Below are 18,264 nucleotides of genomic sequence, written 5' to 3'. Positions count from 1 at the left end.
TCTAATCCTTAATGCATCCCTGAGTCTTGCTCCCTTCCCTTGTGTAGCAGAAAGATTAAAACTTCCCCAAATTCCTGTTGGCTCCCCCAGCTCCAGCAGAAATGACTGGTGGGGAAAAAAGTACCTTGGCTCTCTACATTCCCAAGTTGCTTCCTCCTTAAAAGAAACTTCACCAGCCTCTGCCTGAGAAGAAAGTCTCCGAAGCCTGGATTCCTTGCTAAATCCACAGCTGAGTACAAAACAAACAAAGAAACAAACAGAAGTAATCCACAGCTGGAGTAACCTCTGGGCTACAGCATTTTCTGGATGACCAAATTAAGTTCACCAGAGAAGGTCTGAGTGCACCCAACACCAAAGTGAAATAAAGTGAAATAAAGATTTCCTCTTTTATATAATCTATTTAAACACACAGGAGAGCAAGGACACTATAGGCATGTTTAGAACTGAAATGATCTTTGAGAGGTGCTAGTCCTTATCACACTGAGAATGGGGCTGTGTTAGAAGTTTACACCTGATTCTGGCCTTTTTTGTGCAGGAAGCTGCTTTTGCTGGGGGGGGGGGGAGGGGGTAGCAGGAGTAATCTGCACTGTTCCTTCATAAAGTCCTCAAGTGTCTCTCTGCCTGTTCTTCCCAGCCCAATTCTTGAGGCCCAAGGCCAAGCCCAAGATCAAAGGTTGGAACGTAAGAATTAAGAGGGCATTCAGGGTTATAATTTTTTCTCTATAAGAGATGGCTATTTGAGGAGAGGATGGAATCTGAATTCAGTGGTGTTTCTTTTAATACAGGGTGATTAAATTGTCACAAATCTGGTTGAGAACCATAGACTATGGGCAGTACATATCATAAGGGGAAGACTACTAGCTTGGGGGCCAGAATACTTGGGTTCAAATCCTTGCTTGGCCATTTCTTAGCATTATGACTCTGGATAAGTTTCCTGGTCTTTCTGAGTCTCAGCCTCATGGAAGAAGAATGGGTTGAATTCTACTTACTTCACTGCATTGTTAGTAGAATTAAAGCAAACAAGAAAATATAAACAATAGAGAACTCTGTAAATGTCTGATATAAACATTACTTGCACATTCTGAAACAGTATGAGTCAGTCTTCTGTTTTTTAATATAACTAGCATATTAAAATACGAAATATGTGGGTGCCTGGGTGGCTCAGATGGTTAAGCATCTGCCTTCGGCTGAGGTCATGATCCCGGGATCCTGGGATCGAGTCCCGCATTGGGCTCCCTGCTCCTTGGGGAGCCTGCTTCTCCCTCTGTCTCTGCCTCTCTCTCTCGCTCTCTCTCTGTCTCTCATGAATAAATGAATAAAATCTTTAAAAATAAAAAATAAAATAAATAAAATATGGAAATATGTGATAGGAAAATAGCATATGTGTTATATTTTCATGTAACATATCACCATATATTATACAATATGTGTTTTGTCATATGCAAATTTCATTGAGAATTGAGAAGTTTGTCTCTGTTTAGGCAAAGGATTTTCTTCTAAACTACAGAGTTCTTTGGGAACTAAAGCCTAATGTCATATAATCTATAAAGAACCCAAATGATTAAAATTGTAGCAGAAGGGTGAGGTTCGATATTAGCAAGAACTTCCTGATCTTCCAAATATTTGGAAAAAGTTTTCTAGGGAGGATGTTGTCTCTCATTCCTTGAGGAACTTAGGTTAGAAACTGCCCTTTCTGGGTGAACCTGACTTCTGTGTTCTAGATAGATTTCATCTGGACTGAAAGGTAAGTCAGAGAGTTGGAATCTTTCTAAAAGGAAAGGTTAGAGTGACATGAAGAGTTGAAATAATTTTCTACTCAATTGGGTTTCTCCAAGTGTGTTAGTTGTGGCCAAAATATCCACTTTGGAAACTTTATAGAACAACGATCAAAATGACTTTGTATCTAGGTGACTGTCCAGACTGCGATTTTTCTGTGGTGTTTGGGAATTAGAGAAGGTTTTAGGAGGGCTCTTTTACTGGTGACTCTTCTCAGGAGGAAGCAGTTTGTTAGATCTCCTTCAGACACTAAATATCTGCTTCCCAGCTGAGTGTGAAGAGGGGGATGGATGGAGACAGGAGGGCAGAGCTGAGCTGGAGAGGTCAAGGGAGGATTTGGGCCACACCAGCCACAGCAGGTGGAGGGGATGACATGGGGGCTCAAGGCCACTCTCTGCAAAGTGAGCACATGTATTTGACGAGAGCACTTTCAAGGATATGTACAGGAGGGTCACGGAATGCTTGTCAGAAACTTAGGGGAAAGGTGGGCAGGGGAATTCATCAGGGCTCTTTAAGGAGACCCAGAATTTGTACCTATGCTCTGATGCCAGAGGAACCAGACAAAACCTGACTTAAAGGGACTTTTAAGGTCTAGTACACGGTGTCAAAGCAGTTTCGTGGCTCTTTTTGTATAAAATGTCTTACTGGTTTTTTTTTTTTGAAGATTTTATTTATTTATTTGACAAAGAGAGAGCGAGCACAAGTAGGCAGAGGCAGAGCTGTGGGCAGAGAGAGAGGGAGAAGGAGGCTTCCCGCTGAGCTGAGAGCCCGAAGGAGGCTGGATCCCAGGACCCTGGGATCATGACCTGAGCCGAAGGCAGACGCCCAACTGACTGAGCCACCCAGGTGCCCCATCCTACTGTTTTTGACACAAGAGGAAACATAACCAAATGTTGGGGAAGGTGACAAAAGATGGAAGTCAGAGGAAAACTTGGTTAGGACACTTCTGAATACTCATATCTGTTGAACACCTGGCACATAACACTACACCCAATGACATGTTTGTTGAAAAAGATTTCTTTCCCTACTAGTTTAAATAATGATTGGGGGCATGATTGTTGGTATAAAGATACAAATTAAAATGTGTTAAAATGCCTCTACCAGATACTTGGGAGGTGGGTTGTTGTCAAACATCAAAAGTCACCACCTCCATTTAAAAGCACATGACACCAGCCACAATAAATATTTAATACATTATTTGTGAAGACTAACAAATATACTTTGGACATATATCGATGCAGAAGATATTAGAGACATTAGTCCTTCCATCTGTTTTACAGATGGAGAAACTGAGGTCTGGAAAGGGGAAGGGACTTGCCCCGTCATGAGTTAAATTTTTTTTTTTAATGACTCAGGGTTATCATGATGGCAAATAATTCCTCAATCTAATGGTCCTTTGCTTTCACCATAATATTAACGAGCCATTCTTCTTAAAAGATGACGCACCAAGAGCAAGGCAGACTGACCAGCAGCTTTCAGGACTGCACTGAAACCTTCCCACTCCAACCACAGCCAATTTATAACCAGTCTGCGCTACAGACCACTCACACTTGGTCCTGACCCAAGAGGAGCCCTGCCCCCATCAGAATGGGGTAAGTGAGTGCAGCTGCCTGGCATCACTATCAGCTTACCATCATGCGGGGCGGGGCGGGGTGGGGGTGCGGGTGCTGCCTTATCTGGGAACCCCTTCCTCTTCTCCTTCCTTCTCCTAAGCCAGCTGGGAAAACTCAGGCTAAAGAGGATGGCCCCAGAGATGAAACAAGGAAAGGAGCTGATTTGGAACACAGGCATCCCCAGTACCAGTCCTTTATGAAACCCAAATTGCCAGGCATTCCTTTGATTTTGAAATTCGGTGGGGAGCTTGAAAACAGGAGTCCTTTCCTTCTGGAAATGCATTGTCTCTTTGTTCTGCAGTGGTGGCATCAGAGATGGTGAGTTTTGTGAATATGGAAAAGGAGAGACGGAACGGTTCCTGCGTTGTGCGTTGAAGAGTTCCAAGTCCTCTCTAATAATCAACCAAGAGAAATGCTGGAAATGCTCCTGATTCCCTAGATTCATTGCTTCCCACCCTCAGGATACACAAAGTGCCTAGATCTGAACACGTAGAACGAGCCTTTGGCTGGGCCCTCCTGGCCCTCCACTCACTTTGGCAGGGAGGAATCAGGACTGGTGCAGCCTCAGGCAGGAGCTGAGATTCCCTGTTCTTTGGGCCACTAGTTTGAGTTGGGGAGGATTGGAAGGGAGCAGCCAGGTTAAGCAGGTCAAAAATTCTTAAGCATGGGAGGAAGGCAGGAAGCAACGTGGCACTATGATCTAGTAGTGCTGCTCAAACTTTAATGTGCATATAAATTACTTGGGGATCTGCTAAATTGAGGTTTTGATCCAGTAGACCTAAAGTGGGGCCTAAGACTCTGCATTTCTAACCAGCTCCCAGGTGGTGCTGATGCTGCTGGTCCATGGAGCAGCAAGGCTCTCAGAGAACTGAAGCCTCAGAGGCCCCAGAGTGTTGCAGACCAAGCCATGATCCCAGGATGTGAATTCTCTCCAGCAGAGCAAATCCTGTATTTTTGGCATTGATGAAGGGTGCTCTCCTTTTGACCAAAGGAAGCTGGAAGGTGGGCAATTAGCAAGATCCTTCTGGTATTCTTGATCTTTGTAACAACCTGCTATAGCTGAAAGAGCATTTTTAATTAGACCAAATTATCTAGTTTGGCTGTCCATAGAAATCAAAGCCCCAGCTGAAATGTCTGTTTCATTTTGTTGGTGTAGAGACGGCTGTGTGCTGTGATTTTTAAGATGTTAAGCACTGCCTGTGGGCATATTTTATGGAGAAATAAGCACACAGCCCAATGAGATGTATAGTGTGGTTTTAATATATTGTATATTCGCTTATTTATGTGGAAAATAAATACACAAGCCAATAAGCTGTGTATTATTACTTTAATATATTGAATTTATTTCATACCTATATATTTTATGAGGGAAAATAAACTAAAAGATACATGATATTATTATAATAACACATCTAATTGTTCTATATTAATTTATTTATGAAGAAATAAGTGCAACTTAACATGACATAAGATTATTTAATGCAGGAGATGAATTCTATATTAAGACAGTTTAAGGGATTAAATTCCAGCTGAATAAGATGTGTGCACTTCCCACACTGAGGGACCAGTTAAAAAAAATATGGGAGAGCCTGTCTAGTCCTATATGTCATGACCTATGTTGGCTCCCGGCTTTTCTTGACAGTTGTGGCCTCCCAGTGCCTGGTACTCCAAGTTCCCGTCCGTCCTTCTGGTCCAGGGGAAAGTCTGGGAGGCCCAGGAAATAAACTGCTTCCGTAGAATGGCAGCATCTGCTGGGGAGGTAACCCTGCGGTGTCTGTTTCTGAGCCAGAGAAATATTAAGTAAACCTAAGGAGGATGGATGGCTTTCCAGGGCCCTTTAAATCTCCGCGTTCCCCGGAACAAACCAGGAGGCAGATGGGGGAGATCGATCCTCGGCTTCCCGCTTTGCCGGGTTTGCAAGGAGCCTGGCTGGGTGCGGTGGGGGACAGCAGACAGCGGTGAGATGGCAGATGAAGCTGTTGGTAAGACAGGTAGGCCTGCATTCGGAAAGAGCTCTGGCCGGGCTTCAGATCCCAGAACGAAGGACCCAAAGTCAGACCCCGCGAGGCCGACCCGGGCCTGCACGCCCGCCGCTCAGCCCCTGCCCTGCCCGCCCCGCGCGGCCTCCACGTCCACCTCGCGTCCTCGGCCTCCCTCGGCGGCATTTGTTTCAATAAAACAAAAACGAAAAGGAGGCGCCCGGGCTCCCTTCCCTCCGTGGCGTCTGGAAGATCCGGAAAGGAGACGCCGGGCGCGGGGACCGAGCATCCCGAAGCGGCTGTCATGGCGGCCACCGTCTCTTCCCTCGCCCTCCCTGCAGCCCGGCCCCAGCGCCATTTTGAGCATCTTCCTTGCTTCCCTGTCGCCCGCCCGCTCTCCTCGCTCCTCCTTCCCGCCCCCGTAGGCCAAGCGCCTCCCGACGCAGCCCGGGCCTCCCGGGGCTTGCCGCTCCGCCGCTCCCCCGACGCTCTCCCGACCGCGAAGCCCTGCAGTGGCTGCCCTGGTGCCCGGCCCGCCCCGCGCTTCCCCCGGCCTCCTTTCGCGCGCACTTGGAACCTGCTTCCCGAGAGAACCCCCGACCCCCGCTCGGCGCCTTGGCCCGGCCCACGTCCCCAGGTCTCGCCGTCCGCAGGCTTCCTGCGTCCCGGGAAAAGCCTTTCGACCCCGCTTGGGGCACTGAGGCGAGAAACCTGGGAAACCCGAGGACCCCTCCAAATTCGGCTAAACCTCTGCGCCCCCTCCCACGACCCCGAAGCCTCTCCTGGCACCCTCGTCTCTACCTTCTCCCGTCACCCGCCCACCTTTATTTCTAAGCGGAGGCCTGGGAACGCCGGCGCAGGGCCAGGGGCCGTCCGTCCGTCCGTCCGTCCGTCCTTTAGAGGGTGTCAAGGTGACAGAACTTCCAGCAAACCCCCCGACTCCTCCCGAGCTGCGGGCCGAGAAGCGGTGGCCAAATAGGGTTACTTTTGTACCACCCGGACTTAGCGGCCCAGGGTCGGGCAAGCCGCGCGCGGGTCCCCAGGGAGTGACGGCCGGCCTAGGGGGGCTGCAGGGAAAGGGGCTGGGTCCCAACACAAACACTCATTTTCGTATTATAAAGACATTTATTTAATCTATGAAAATAATGTACAATAAATACTTTCCCCTTTTCCTATTATTAAAGAGTTTTAATAAATAATCTACGGTCTAAAACTTAAAAAAAAAAAAAAGAGAGGAAAACAAGTTCCTCTAGTTCTTTTTTAAGAAAGCCCCCCCTAGAGTATAATTATTCCTGAGATTTCATTGGAAGGAGTCTACCAAACGGAATTTTCCTGTGTGATTTTTTTTTTAAAGACGCCGGAGTGCCCAGTATTTTAGAGAGAAAAGAAAGGAAATGGATTAAACGCTAATTCCGTAATACCTGAATTTTAGCAAAGCACATAAATCTAAACGACTTGGGGGAGGGGGTCCTCGGCTTGTCCCGCAGTCGGCCGAGGGGACCGGGTCGAAGGGGCCGGGACGAGGAAACAGGTTAGGGGAACTGCAGGTCGATGGTACAGAGGGTGCTGGTGAAGAAGTCCAGCCCCTCCTCGGAAAAGGGAACCGGGCTGTCGAGCGAGCCCTGCAGGCTGGGGGACAGGCCTCCGGACAGCTGGAGACAGGAGTCGGCCGCGAAGAAGTTGAGGTCGGGCAGGAAAGGCGAATCCTGCCGCTCCGGGAAGGCATCTTCCGGCAACGGCTCGGGCTCCAGCCCGGCGGCCGCGCGCGAACCGCCCCCCCCGTGAGCGGTCACAGGCTGGGGGCCCTGGGCGCCCGGGGGGGCCGGCGCGACCTCGGGCGGGTGAGAGCAGCCTTCCCGCGCCGCCCGCGAAGCGGAGGGCCGGCCAGGGCTGGCCACCGGCTCTTCGGCGGGCTCGCCGGTGTCCTCCAGGGCGCCTGGGCAGGCGGGCTCCCCGTCGGGCGGCTCTCGGTGCTGCGTCTGCCGCTTGTGCTTCATGCGTCGGTTCTGGAACCACACTTTGACCTGCCTCTCGGTGAGGTCCAGCAAGGCCGCGATCTCGACGCGGCGCGGCCGGCACAGGTACTTGTTAAAGTGGAATTCCTTCTCCAACTCCAGCAGTTGCGTGTTGGTGTAAGCAGTGCGCAGCCTGCGCGCCCCGCCGCCCGCGGCCTCCGGCAGTCCCGGGCCATCTGCAGGGAAAGCGGGCTGGGCGTCAGAGCGGGCCGTGTCCCCAGCCCAAGCTCATTCAGCTTCAGTGAAGACCACCCCATCCGCCAAAAACAGTATCAGCAGTACCCCCCCTCCTTCCCCGCCTACCGAAGCGGTTCGCTCCCACCGCTTTTCCGTTCTTTCCTGTCCCCCTCTCGCCGGCAGCCCCGGCCCGGGTCAGGGCAAAGCATTCAGAGAGCCACCCACGGCCCACGCAGGGGGTAGGGAGCGGCTCCCTTTTGCCCCCAGAACCTCAGAGCCTCCCTCCTGAGTCCTTGGAGTAGACCCCTCAATTCGGCACTTTCGAGCTCAACCCAGAGAGAGGGTTCATTAAGAAAGACTGTTCCTCGCCTCCTTTCCTCCCTTGCTTTCAAATCCCCCTCTTTTAGAGCTGGGGGAGGGGGGAGATGGGGCCGAATCTTTTCTTGCCCCCAGATTCAACAACCCAGCAACACCACTTTAATTCCTCCACACAGATAGAGGTGAAAACCTAAATCAAATCCTTTTCTTCTGGCAGAGAAAAAGCTCTTCCCCAACCAGGTTCCAAAAATCTGCTATAGTGGGGAAAAAAAAAAAAAATGCTGGCAGCGGCCAGGCCTGAACCCCAGCAGCATATTCCGCTCCCTCACCCCTGGAATCGACGGGGCAAGGATCCCCAACAGGCTCGACACCCTTTCTACCTCCCCCACCGCTCTTTCTCCCCCTCTCTTCTAGCTGCCCCTCACCCCACCCCTACCCCGCTAACCGACCTGCTGGCGATCCGACCCCGGAGGCCGAAACGGAGGAGGCGGCGGCTGGGGGAGACGAGGCGGATTGGCTGGGTTTCTTGGCGGATTTCTTCTCTTTCATCCAGGGGAACTCGGGGACCAAGGGGGCGGCGGGGAGCGGCGGCGGCGGCGGCGGCAGAGCGGGCCCATCTTCGGCTCGCTTTTGGCTCCCGGGTCTCTGAAGGGTGGAGGCGCCGGGCTGGAGGCTGGGGAAGGTTTGCTCGAAAGGAGGAGGAGGAGGAATTAATGTCGACTCCTTGATTGATGAAGTTTGAAATGTCTCCAAGACAGCGGGGAAGGAAGTCAGACACTCGGCGAGCGATGGCTGGCTGTTTATAAACCCAATCTCCCTCTCAAATTCAAAATTCATGGCTTTCAATGGTGGGGGAGGGGGCCTGCTGGGGGGGGCGTCAGGAGGGAGGATCGGAAGGTACCCCCCCTCCTGCCCCCCCCAGGTTTATGTGATGGAGCGATTTTGGGAGGGGGAGATTTCGCTCTTTCTCTCTCTCGCTCTCTCTCGCTCTCTTTTTTTTTTTTTTTTAATTTTGGGCCTTTATAATTGTATATTGCTGATAAATACAAGCGTATGGGGACTCTCTCTATTAAACCCAGGACTCCGGCGAAATTGCAGGGAATTCATGGTCACGGGACTGGCCTCGGCCAATCGCTCGTCTGGGCCTGGTGGAAAACAGAGAGCATTATTTGCTTTAATTGATTCAAAAACTCTAGAGGACCACGACCTGGACACTGTGAGCCCCAAGTCCTACACTCCCTCTCCCCAAAGCCTCCCTTTCTCCAGAAAAGCTGGAGGAAACTTTCTCTCATCCCCTTCAGAGGATGGGAGGTTCCGAAAGCTGGGAAACAAGAGAATCTAAGGGAGAAGTCTTCCTCTTTTCCAAATATTTGTAATAGAATATATTAATAAATTCTTTACAATGCCAGCAGCATTTTCTTCCCCACCCTTTCCCCATTAAAAAAAGAAAAAAGAAGAAAAGAAAGAAAGAAAGAAAACTGAGTAAGGATCTCAATGTGGGAGAAAAAGGTAGTAGAAAGAGGCTTCCATCCTTTGGGAAAGGTCAGTGTTAAGGTGCAATAAGGAAGAGAAGAGATTTACAATCACCAGCACCACCATCCTCATCCCACCCCCCAAAAGCAACAGATAAATCTTGGAAAATCGACAGGCACTCCCAGGCTGACACGGAGGAGTGAGATAGATGGTGAGGGGCCCTTTTGGGCCTCTGGCAGCCATAGCTGTGTGGTCTCAGTTTCCTCCTCTGCCTGGTGTTTGCAGCAGTGCCCCTGCTCCTATGTCCACCTGCCTTCCTTACCTGGAGTCTTCATCTCACTACTTTTTGATACCCCACAATGGACAGGGTCTAAGGTGCATGTGCTCCCATTGGAGCCTCAAGTCTGTATCTACATCTATCTCCAGGGACACGAACAAGAACCGAGGTAGTGCGATTTAACTTAGAGCACTCTCAAACTCAGGTCAATGTGTGGGGGGAGGATTTCCCTCCCAGGACAAAGAGTATCCCCCCTCCCATTTTTGCCAGTGTGCTAGTTTAAAAATAATAATAATAATCCTTGGCAAGAAAGAATTCTCTGAGCATGGAGGGGGTAAAAACAATGAATAAGGAGATGATATTCCATTTCTGGCCCCCGGGGGGGGAGTTTGTTTTTGTTTTTTTTTTTGAGGGGATCAAGAGAGTGCTGAACTTTAGGGAGTGCTGTAATTTACTGGAGAGAGGGGACACAAAACTCGGGGCCCCAAGCAATTGGTGGGAAACTAGATCTCAAAGCAGAAAATGAAAAGTCGATCTGGGGGAAGATTTTTAAATAAGTGGGTCAGAGGGACGGAGAGGAGATGAGGCGATCAATCTTAGCCCCCTGACAGCTCCCTCCGATGGCATCAAAGAATTTGGCTCTTTGGGAAAGCAGAGGGAACAGCCGAAATTCCACATCCCTTTAAAAGGCCTGGGGGTGGGGGTGATAGCAAAAGAGAAAGGTGATTCTGGGAGAGCGGGGAAACAGATGGGAAATGGGGACAGAGGGAAGGACGCTGAGTTGGGTGGAAAGTTTGTCTGGAGAACTCCCACGGCTCTGGCCTCCCCTCCCCCTCCTCCTCTCCGCGGGCCCGGCAAGGAGGAGAAGGCTGGTTAGCAGAGAAATGGCAACTCAGCCGGCAGCTGGAACTAGAAACTTTCTGTCAATGTAACAGCCGCGTGGGTGGCGGTGAGTATTCATCCGCGTGGGTGGCGGTGAGTATTTAAAAAGGACAGAGAAGGACAGAGGAGAGCCAGTAGGGAGAAAGGGGATCTGTAGGTGGGGGCTGCAGGGACAGGGGGTGGCCGGCTACGGAGGGTTCAGAACAGGGAGAGCGGCTCTGAACTGCGCAAACTGGCCAGAGACCGTTGTGTCCCACCCCACTCCAAAGAAGCCAGTTTTTGCCCTTTGGGGGTGGGGGTGGGGGAGGGGGGAGGGGCACAGAAGAATCCCGAGTAGAAGTTGTCTGGAAGTTGTGCAGTGAGGCCTGAAAGAGGGTTCTCCGTCCGGCCACCCCCTTGAGAAGCCGGGGAAGTTTTTTCCACGGCCTCTCCAGCTGGCTGCAGGGTCTAGCGCTTCTCTCGGCACCAACTCCGGCCGAGGCTGTCCCTGCAGGAAATACGGCTCTCTTTAACCCTGCTGACAGATTTTACGGCCAGATTAGAGAAGAGCAGAAAAGTTGGGTGTTAAAAGCGGCCAAGAGAGCCCTCCTTCCCAGAGACACCGCGTCCCGCCTCCCGTTGTGCTGTGAATCTTACAGCACAGATATTTCCCCCACGACTTTGGCTGCTTAGCCAGCGCCTGGAATCTCGCAGAAAGAAGGGTAGAGGACACCAAGCCAAGCGGGCCCTTATTTTTCTTTTGCAATTCCAGCTTCAAGCCAAAGCTCTGCTTTTCAAACTCAAGCTAAATTCCTTCTCTTGGCCTGCCTCTCTCCTGCTAGATAAATAATCAATCCACTCCACCCCCAGAGCCAAACATGGCGCTTCATCTAGTCACATCATTCAGAAAATGGTATTCAGGGAAGAGGAAGAGGGAAAGACAGAAAGAAAGAAAAACCCTTGAGCGTTATTTGATCCCAATCAAACTTTGCACGCTCTTATGCCTTTAAATTATAGCCTGACCCGATGCTAAATTGCTTGCTGCTTGGATGAGCCAGAGTCCAGTTAAAATCCTACTTGGTGGGGTGGGAGGGGGGAGGGTGTAGAATTCAGGTTGCTTTTTTATTGTTATTTATTGTTGCATAAAGACTGTAATTACTAACCTTGGACTGCCAGGATGCAACATAAAAATGAAAATCAGCCCTCGCTTTAAGGCTGAGGGCCTGGAACGATTCTCTCTGACACTGCCCCCCCATCACTACCACCAAATATATGCTCCTAATTAAGCAATGCGGGCGCATCGCTTACAATTAGAATTATGCAACTCTTCAGCGCAGCCATCGCTCCTCTTTCAACGAATTAGCTCCATATTTCAGCCGCCCTGTCTCTTCGCTCTTATCGGCTCCAGCGACGCGGCGGTGACATTTCATCTTTGACAGACCCTCTCTATCCTCGCTCCAATGTGATAAAACTTTTATGGAACCACGACTAAGAAATGAAGTTTTCCCAGGGATCGTGGAAATGGAGCTGCACATTAGCCTGGGGACCATTTTATTTACGCTGGGATCCAACCGCTTCTCCCACCCTCCTTCTCTCCCCTTTCCTTGGCAGGGGAAATCAAAGGCGCCTCCTCTCCCTCCGCCCCGAGTTTTATTTAATGATTTAATTTCACTTTAGTTTTAAGGTTTGACCTGAGAAGTCTAGGCCTCAGATTTTTTTTTTTTAATCATTTTCCTTTGTTTTCATTTTAGACCCAATGGTGGTTGGGCTTCGGGTCACGTGACGACTTCTTTGTAGCTCCGGAAGAGAACTGTGAAGTTTAGGTTGCTTGGAAGAAGCAGTAAATGGCCAGATTTTGTTGTTGTTGTTGTTGCTGTTGGGTAAGGGGTGGCCAGGAAGTTGTGGCCAAAGCAGCAAGAAGACAAAAGGTCAATGAGAAAAACTGAGAGGCAAGTAAGCCAAACAGAAAGGCCTAAAGAGAGCACCCAAGGGTCCCCCCCCCAGCCCCGCAACTTGTTACTTAAATCTTAGCTAAAGAAATTGGCAGAACGTTCCAGGCCTGAGGCACGGCAAGGCGGGGGGGGGGTGGGGGGTGGGGGGGGTAGGGGCCTGAGCCTTGGGTACAAAATCCAGGATAGGGTCTTCAATGTCCTTCTTTCCTTGGGGGAAATTTGGCAGTCAGCGGCCTTGCTCTGCTATCTAAATTGGACCACCAGGACAAGATAAAATTGATAACAGAAAGTTTATTCAAGAATTGTTTGACAGACAACCCTTTCAAGTAAGGAAAAAAGTAACTACGGAAGAACAAAGAAAGTTCCAAGAGGGAATTAACTCTAATTCTACAAATTCAGGACTATACAGTGACAATAGGAGCTGAGTTCATGCCTTTTAGAACTAATTACAATTGCTCATAAGTACGAGTTTAACATAAATCTACAGCTCTTTTCTAGAGTACAATAATAACTAAAATAGCTGGTTTTACATGACAGGAAACACAATGTCCTTTATAACAAGTAAATACTAAAAAAGTACAGTTTTTCATTTTTTCCCTCATATAAATACATAATGTAGGGGGATAAATAATACAAAAAAGAAAATATTTTAACAGGCTATAACCAATAAATATATATGAAAATGTTCACTAGAACACACACTTTTTGAGCGATGCTGGATTCCTGCAGGCCCAGGCATCTCTCACAGTTGTTTTTATATCCATTAAAATGTAAACTCTAAGTGCAACAAAAGTGTCCTGTCAGGGGGTTGAGCAAGGCGCACAGGCCCAGCTGCAGCCCCTGCCTGGGACAGACAGTTTGTTAAAATATACCCTGTTTTCACGTTAAGTCAAGAGAGCAACAGAAGAAAAGAAAAGTGTAGAACCTCGTGTCGCCGATTGCTTTCTGTGGAGAGAGGGGGATGGTCCTGGAGCTGAGATGGGAGGCAGCAGAATGGGCAAACCTTCAGTCCTGACACCTTGCCTGCTCTGACCACCCAGTTTTCCATAAAAGAAAAAATATATATTTATAATATAGACAGCTCTGACTTTCAGGATCTCTCACCATCCCTGAGCCCTCTGAAAACTGTAATAGATGGGGGCGGGGTAGAGATATTAATGTCCTAAAGCAGAAAATATGGGGCTAGAAATGAAGGGAATGCCCAAGAAACCTCAAATAGATGGGAAGAAACTTGAGGCTTCATGGAAGTGGGAGGGGAGCGTGCTTTGTGCCCTTGGTTTTGAAATGCGCTCTTTTTTTTGTTTTGTTTTGTTTTTTAAAGGAGAATTGCAAGAAAAAAAAGTCAAGATTTGGAGAAATTACCCACAGAGATAGAAGGTAAGTTGGTTGGTGATGGCCTACCCATCTTGTCTGTTTTTTTAAATGTGCTTCTCTGCCTTGTTTCCCTATCTCCTCTTCCTCCACCCCACTCGGGAGCGTGGAATTCCAACTGGGTATTGCTGGAGGCCTAGGGTTGAGGGGGTCATCTCCACAATCTGCTGTGGATTCCTCTCCAACGGGTCGGCAGGCAGATGGAACAAGGACTGGAGGACCTTAAAAAGCAACTTCTCAGGCCTGGGGGAGGGAAAGGAGCTCCAGGCCTGGTCTTCCCAGGAAGCGTGCCTATCACCTCCTGGCCTCCTCTGTCAGACCTCCAAGCTGCCCTCCCAGAGCTCCACGGCCCGGCACCCCTCTGGCTCTCACCCACCCCATGGCCTCGCCCCTCCGCCCTCCCTCTCCCATCACAGGTGTGTTAATTTGGGCGCTTCTTGGATTCTACCCTGAGGAGGAGGCGCATGGTGAGAGGAGAGGTCTGTGTAGGTAGGGTGGGGATCGCAGGGTCCGTGGTGCTGGTTGGGGGCCATAGGGGGCGCCCCGTTGTAGTCCAGGTTCCCCGAAGGGTGGTGGGAAAGGTGGTTGAGGCCGTAGAGGGAGGGGCCGGCAGGGGGCGGCAGCGGATCCGCGTAGCCGCCCCCGCCCACGTACACGGGGCTGCCCTGCATGGTGGGCGTCCCGTAGGCGCCCCCATTGGCTTGAAGGACGTGAGGCTCATAATCGGGCGCCGGGGTCGGGGGGTACTTCTGCGGGGCGCCGCAGCCTTTGAGAGGGGGCTGGTAGCTGGAGGGCAGCGCGTAGGCATTCTGGTGGGCTTTGCCGAAGGCGGGCGGGGACGGGCTCTCGTAGCTGGGGGTCATGGAGTGTAAGGCGTTCATGAAGCCGGCCGTGGACTGCATGGGCTGCGGGGGGCTGCCGGCGGGGGAGGGGCCCCCGGACGACGAGGCCAGGCCCTTGGCCTTCTGGTCCTTCTTGTACTTCATGCGCCGGTTCTGGAACCAGATCTTGATCTGCCGCTCGCTGAGGTTCAGCAGGTTGGCCATCTCCACGCGGCGCGGCCGGCACAGGTAGCGGTTGAAGTGGAACTCCTTCTCCAGCTCCACCAGCTGCGCGCTCGTGTACGCCGTCCGCGCGCGCTTGGACGCCGCGGACCCCGGGGGGCTCTTGTCCCCTCCCCCGCCGCCGCCGCCGCCGCCCCCGCCGCCACCACTGCCGCCGCCGCCGCCGCCGCCGCAGCCCTCCGCTGGATCCGAGGGGGAGGGGTGGGAAGGGGACAAAATGAAATAAAAGATAATTACTGAACACGCCGAAATTGAATGCATGGTTTCTTAATAAATCCAGGCCTGGACTCGGAGCCACCGCCGCCCTCCCTTTCTCGTCCCCGCCTCCTCCTAACCGCCCCCCCCAACGCCCGTCGCATTAGCGGACACTCTATAATAGTGGCATTTATTAAGAGACCTGTTCTCCTCTTGCTGCCCCAGCTTATGAAAATTTGATCATGTCACGCAGACAGAGCCGCATGGCCATTTATTTAGAGCTGGATTTTCTCGCGCACGCTTTCTCCCCCCATTTCCCAATTCCGGGTTCTGGGAAGACCCCACCCCACCCCCACTCCCTCCCACACACACTTCCTGCCGAGTCCTCTGGACCAGGTGGGCGGCCAAGGAGAAACCCTGGGGGAATCTGGACATTCGGGGACAGGGCGCGGAAGTGTGGCTCGAAGAGGCTGCTTTGCCTGGAGGCCGGGACCCCGGGCCGCCCGAGCGATTGTGATTAATACCCACAGTAATCATACTTAATAATAATCAATCGTTGACGACTCTGCATCTGCTGGCAGCGTCTCGTGGCTCTGCGGCCTTGCCAAGGGCTGAGGCCGAGCAAGCGCCTGGCCTTCTGGAGCGCTCGGCAGCTCAGGTGGAGGTTGGCTGGCGGGACAGGGTGTTGGCGGGGTCAGGGGTCGTCAGGTGGTGGGGGGTACGGGCAAAGCGCCGCCGCCCGGGCGCCTAGGGGCTGGGTGCTAGAATAACAGTGACATTCCTGGCCCTGACAAAAGCTGACGACGGGGAAGGCAGAGAGCTGGTACCTGTGCCGGGGGAGCTGTTTTTCAGCTTGGACGTTTGCCTTGACTCTTTCATCCAGGGGAATATCTGTTTGGTGAGGGTGGAGTTGGAGCCGGGAACGCACTTGGGGGTGCCGCTTTTGCTGGGCCCGCCCCCATTACTGCTGTTGCTGGTGGTACTGGTAGGTGCGGCGCTGGGCGGGGGTGAGCCGGGCGGGGCGGGCAGGGGCTCGGGAGCCAGGCCGGGCCTCATGCAGCTGCCGTTGAGCTCCTTGCTCTTGGCATGCGGGGCGGCGTTGCCCAGGGACTGCAGCGAGCACGCCGAGCGCTGGTAGTCGCCCTCCAGGTGCGTGGCGGCCTGAAAGGGGGGTTGGGGGGGGCCGTCGTAGCCGAAGCCATTGCTGCCAGGGTACGAGGAGTAGCCTCCGAAGAGTGCTGCCGCGGCATTGTCGTAGTAGGTGGCTTTCTGCATCGCTGGGCGAGGCCCGGGCAGTGGGTGGCAACTTGCAAGAGCCTGATACCCTCACGACCGGACATTGGCACCCGCGGGGGTCACGTGAGGCGCCGGACCCCCCCTCCCCTTTCTGCCCCCCTCCTCCCGAGTCCGTTGGGAGCGGCTGACCTGCGGGGTGAGAGAAGAGACACAAGGGGGAGAAGAGGACTGGGGCTCGAATCCATCTTAGGAGCTGAAAAGGGAACTGACATCAATAGGGTTTTTTTTTTTTCTCCCCCACCCCAACATCTTCAAAGCAGATGCTGAGGCCACTTTCCTGACCTGAAATTGATTTTTTTTATTTCTTATTTTAATTTTAAGGAAAAAGCCCACCAGTTTTTATTTCCACTTCTACTCCTTTGGGGACTGCCTAGGTATAGAATCTTACTACCGCAAAGGCCATGGTTTCTCTCTCCCGCCTGCATGCTAGCCCCTGACCTCTTCCTCCTCCCTCTCCCAATCTCCCCCCCCCCACACACACACACACCAACTCTGGGATAGGGTGGCTGGGGTGGGGGGGAACTAGGAGACTCCAAAATAAAAGCATCACCAACACCCTCCTCTGAGCTGAGACGCCTCCTGTCTTTGCCTCCCTCCATGTCCCTCTAGGTCTCTCACCCAAGCAGAGTCTAGCCTGAAGGAAAAAAAACAGAGGATCTCCGAAAGAGACAGGAAGGAGAAGCAAGTTGAGCAGGGAACCTTCTCCTGTGAGGAGCCCTCTCTTTCCCCTCCCACCTCACGAAGACAACCACAGCCTGACCTAGAAACTTCCTGAAGATTTTTAACATCCAGAGCCAGCAGAACCGAGCCTCCTCCATGGCCCTGCGGCAGGCAGGTACCACCACCTTCAGTCTGAGTCTCTGCTCAGCTAAGTCTGGGACCCAGCAGCTAGCAGCCCCATGGGGCCCCCAAATGGAGCAGGATTGTTTCCATTTCCCTGGCCCGACTGATTGGTGCAGTGACCATTTGGCCCAAGTCTCTCCCGGCTCCATTTTTTTTCATCAGACCTAATTTTTTCCCCACCCCTTTCCTTGACAGTCTGTTTCCTTTGATTTCTCCAAAAGAAGAAAAGAAGAGAGAAACTGGATAACTGCTGGACTTTTCTACCAAGAGATGCTAAAGTGCTTCCTCAATGAGAACACCTTTTCCCAAGGCAAAAAAGAAAGTCAACAGAGCAATCAGAACAATATTATTCTCTGGGTTGGAAACAGGGTATCTTGTTTACTGAAGTTTTCCAAGTAAAAAAAAAAAAATCATTATTTTAACGCAGACTTCTAAAACTGTGCAGAAAAAATAAAGCTTCAAGCTGTCATAAGATTTTGTGTATTTCTTCTAAAACTTCTGATTGCATTTTTTTCCTCCCTGTCTTCCCGCATCTCTCACCATCGTATTTCATAAAACCTCCAGAGTGACCCTGTCTTCTGACATGTGAGTTTGGACTACTTAAATCTCATTCAGCCCAGCTGGTCAACTCCAAAGCAAACTAAAAATAGGAAAATAAAATAAAAGGAGGGCAGGTGAAGGAAGTCCCTTCCACACATAAATCCCCTTCTTAATGGCAGAGATTTGCACTCAAAAGGGAGCCAGGGTAGCCCTGAGTTCTGATTGGTTTCTGGGAAGAATTTGTTTCTGGGAAATACACATGGGTCTGTAGAGCAGCAGGTCCTTCCAGGGAGAACTGGAGTTCAATTGACCAGCCTGACCCAATCCCTTTATTATTATTACCATTAGCCTCTGATGATTTAACCAAAATTAGCTTCGGAGCAGCCCTGGATGAAGGGGGAATTAATTAACAGGCATCAGTTGAGTTTGTTATTAATAGATAGAGAAGAGAATGAAATAAAAACGTTGGAAGAGGTTGGCTGGCTGGACCCTGGCTTTATTTAGTCTAAATGAT

At 51.1% G+C, this 18,264-nt stretch overlaps 2 protein-coding genes and 2 long non-coding RNA genes across 8 annotated transcripts in view; 1 reads left to right on the top strand and 3 right to left on the bottom strand.

The window, feature by feature from the left end:
* Positions 1–4,805: 4,805 nt before the first annotated feature.
* On the bottom strand, positions 4,806–6,395 carry LOC144380846 (uncharacterized). 2 transcript variants are annotated; one of them, XR_013445041.1, is made up of 2 exons: positions 6,191–6,395; positions 4,806–5,365 (listed from the first exon to the last, which is right to left on the bottom strand). It is a non-coding gene; the product is annotated as an uncharacterized LOC144380846 (long non-coding RNA). The 2 variants fall into 2 exon arrangements; XR_013445040.1 differs by lacking the exon at positions 6,191–6,395 and adding an exon at positions 5,526–5,840.
* Positions 6,396–6,473: 78 nt separating this feature from the next.
* HOXB2 (homeobox B2) lies at positions 6,474–9,070 on the bottom strand. The gene is made up of 2 exons (XM_036092809.2): positions 8,328–9,070; positions 6,474–7,559 (listed from the first exon to the last, which is right to left on the bottom strand). Exons 1-2 carry the CDS (start codon positions 8,713–8,715, stop codon positions 6,901–6,903), a joined length of 1,047 nt encoding a protein of 348 aa, XP_035948702.1. The 5' UTR covers positions 8,716–9,070; the 3' UTR covers positions 6,474–6,900.
* Positions 7,182–17,682, top strand: LOC118536135 (uncharacterized). Of its 3 annotated transcripts, none has more exons than XR_013445038.1 (5): positions 7,182–7,449; positions 12,241–12,438; positions 13,763–13,818; positions 16,977–17,202; positions 17,406–17,682. It is a non-coding gene; the product is annotated as an uncharacterized LOC118536135 (long non-coding RNA). The 3 variants fall into 3 exon arrangements; XR_013445037.1 differs by lacking the exon at positions 7,182–7,449 and adding an exon at positions 9,961–10,577; XR_013445039.1 differs by lacking the exon at positions 7,182–7,449 and adding an exon at positions 10,565–10,603.
* HOXB3 (homeobox B3) overlaps positions 12,713–18,264 on the bottom strand; it is a 56,061-nt gene continuing 50,509 nt past the window's right edge. For both annotated transcript variants that reach the window (XM_078065618.1, XM_036092807.2), the window contains 2 exons: positions 15,899–16,496; positions 12,713–15,058 (listed from right to left, as the gene is read on the bottom strand). In XM_078065618.1, coding sequence (XP_077921744.1) covers positions 14,223–15,058; positions 15,899–16,346 — 1,284 coding nt within the window. In that variant the 5' untranslated portion in view covers positions 16,347–16,496 and the 3' untranslated portion in view covers positions 12,713–14,222. The remainder of the gene's footprint in view (positions 15,059–15,898; positions 16,497–18,264) is intronic.

Source organism: Halichoerus grypus, chromosome 2, assembly GCF_964656455.1.
Source record: "Halichoerus grypus chromosome 2, mHalGry1.hap1.1, whole genome shotgun sequence".
NCBI classification, from domain to species: domain Eukaryota; kingdom Metazoa; phylum Chordata; class Mammalia; order Carnivora; family Phocidae; genus Halichoerus; species Halichoerus grypus.
Note: the sequence above shows the minus strand (reverse complement) of the source record. Positions and strands in the feature narration are given on the sequence as shown.

Bases quoted from the DNA above. Each gene is read 5' to 3' on its own strand.
- HOXB2 (XM_036092809.2), bottom strand. From the start codon at position 8,715: ATGAATTTTGAATTTGAGAGGGAGATTGGGTTTATAAACAGCCAGCCA. The intron at 7,560-8,327 runs GTCGGTTAGCGG...CTTTCCCTGCAG, and splicing joins CGGGGTCGGATCGCCAGCAG to ATGGCCCGGGACTGCCGGAG.